We start from the raw sequence: 1827 nt of genomic DNA on the forward strand, positions 1-1827 counted from the left end.
ACCTCCTTCACCATGCCCCACCAATGTATTGCCTCCCCTTTTAGCATTGTCGCAGCATAAATCACCTTGTCCTCATCCGCACACTTGCTGGTATCGAATGTTCCCTCAATCTCCATGATCCATGTTGATGACAAAACGAGATCAATTTCTCCGTTAAAAATGGGTGGCTTGCAGTTCATGAACGTCTTGTAACTACAACCCCGCCGATCGTGGTTGCCATGATGCCTTGTGGGTTGTGCAATACTTGGTTCACGACTCATATTTGGTGTACTGTACTCGTAGTCCTCTTCACCTCCACCCAAGTTACCTTCATACTCACCCATTATTGCTTCTCGTGCCTGAGCAATTACATCTGGTAAGGTGTCTCGAATTGCTCGAGCGATCTCATCAGCCAACTCCTCTCTAGTGATCGTGTTTGCCGCACGACCCCTTCCACGATCTCGACCTCGACCGCGGTGGGATACAGAGCTACCATGGGCCGATTGTACAGGTATCGGTGCTGTAACAGCACCTCGGCCTCTTCCTCTACCCCTACCTCTTCCTTGGCCCCGTCCACGACTAGCGTTCAGATTCAGTGGGGTTTCTGGAACATCTCCTGGTGCTTTAACATAAGCTCCAATTGGGATGCGCTCTTCCTCCGGAGTGACCCTAGTGAACCTCCCAGACCTTCGTGAAGACATATCAACTACATATTTATGTTTATAACACAATAAGTATAACAAACATAAATTTTATTCCAAATTATTAAAACTTCAAAAATAGGCATACGTCTTGTTCACATCAAGTCACTCAAGCCAACAAGCAAGAGAAATAATAAAAAAAGACAAATCATTGCACTCCTACTTTCTAATTTTTAAAAATGATGTCATCATATTTCAATATTCTCTTTCCTTCCTTCAAGTACTTCCTTATCTTTTTAGCTTTTCGATCTCCGGGACCACTTTGAATGACCAACACCTCGGCCTGAGGTGGTTCTCTTCCAACCACCTTATCTAGGAATCCGTAAGTCGTGGCTTTGGCTTGTTTTGCCCAAGCCACAAACCCTTCCCACAACTTAGTGATAGTCGGTTTCCTTAGCTCTGACACCTCCTGTTCCAACCTTCGTATCTTGTGTTTACTTTTCTCAGCAGCATCAACCCTTATTTGGTTCTCCTGTACGAGCCTTGACCTATGTTCATCTATCTCTTCAATCTTTCTTTTCAAACTGTGAATCTCGAGCTGTGCCTGTGGCATTTCATCTTTATAAAGTCGCTCCCAGTAGGTACCAGGACTAGTTGGCATGTACTCCACATAAGGCATATGGAACGTTTCGTATCTTTGCTCCGCATGGTACTCCACGTGATTTCCATCGGGTTCCTCCTCGGGGTCTTCTTCGGGCTCCTCCTCAGGATCTTCTTCGGGCTCCTCCTCAGGATCTTCTTCGGGCTCCACCTCGGATTCCACATCCTCGTCTTCTTCATCCCGTTCAGAGAGGCTGAGTGGGGTCGTTGGTTCCAGATTGCCTTCCGAGTCAGAGAGCTCTAACTCGGCCTTCAACTTCTCGTGGGGAAGTAACCCACTAGTACCCTCAACTGACACCCCACCATCGACGATTGCCTTTTCATGATCCATAGTACCTACAAACGAGACGCATTCCAGATTAGGCGATGTACCGCTCCTCCCGTTTAAGCTTAGGCGTTTAAACAACGACTAATCTGCTTAAACCACGCTCTGATACCAACTTGTAACGCCCCAAATTTCAAATACCAAAATAACTTAACATAGTCCCAAAACTTCCAAAATTCAAGATTAAAATACTAACGTAATTATTAATAATAATAGCGGAAG

General features: G+C 45.5%; 1 protein-coding gene across 1 annotated transcript; it reads right to left on the bottom strand.

The window, feature by feature from the left end:
• Nucleotides 1–846: 846 nt before the first annotated feature.
• On the bottom strand, nt 847–1611 carry LOC128127397 (uncharacterized). The gene has a single exon (XM_052765879.1). The coding sequence runs from the start codon at nt 1609–1611 to the stop codon at nt 847–849; it is 765 nt and encodes a 254-aa protein (XP_052621839.1).
• Between the last annotated feature and the right edge of the window lie 216 nt (nt 1612–1827).

Source organism: Lactuca sativa, chromosome 7 (assembly GCF_002870075.4).
Source record: "Lactuca sativa cultivar Salinas chromosome 7, Lsat_Salinas_v11, whole genome shotgun sequence".
NCBI classification, from domain to species: Eukaryota; Viridiplantae; Streptophyta; class Magnoliopsida; order Asterales; family Asteraceae; genus Lactuca; species Lactuca sativa.

Excerpts from the sequence above, each read along its gene's own strand:
- LOC128127397 (XM_052765879.1), bottom strand. The coding sequence starts at position 1,611 with ATGGATCATGAAAAGGCAATCGTCGATGGTGGGGTGTCAGTTGAGGGT.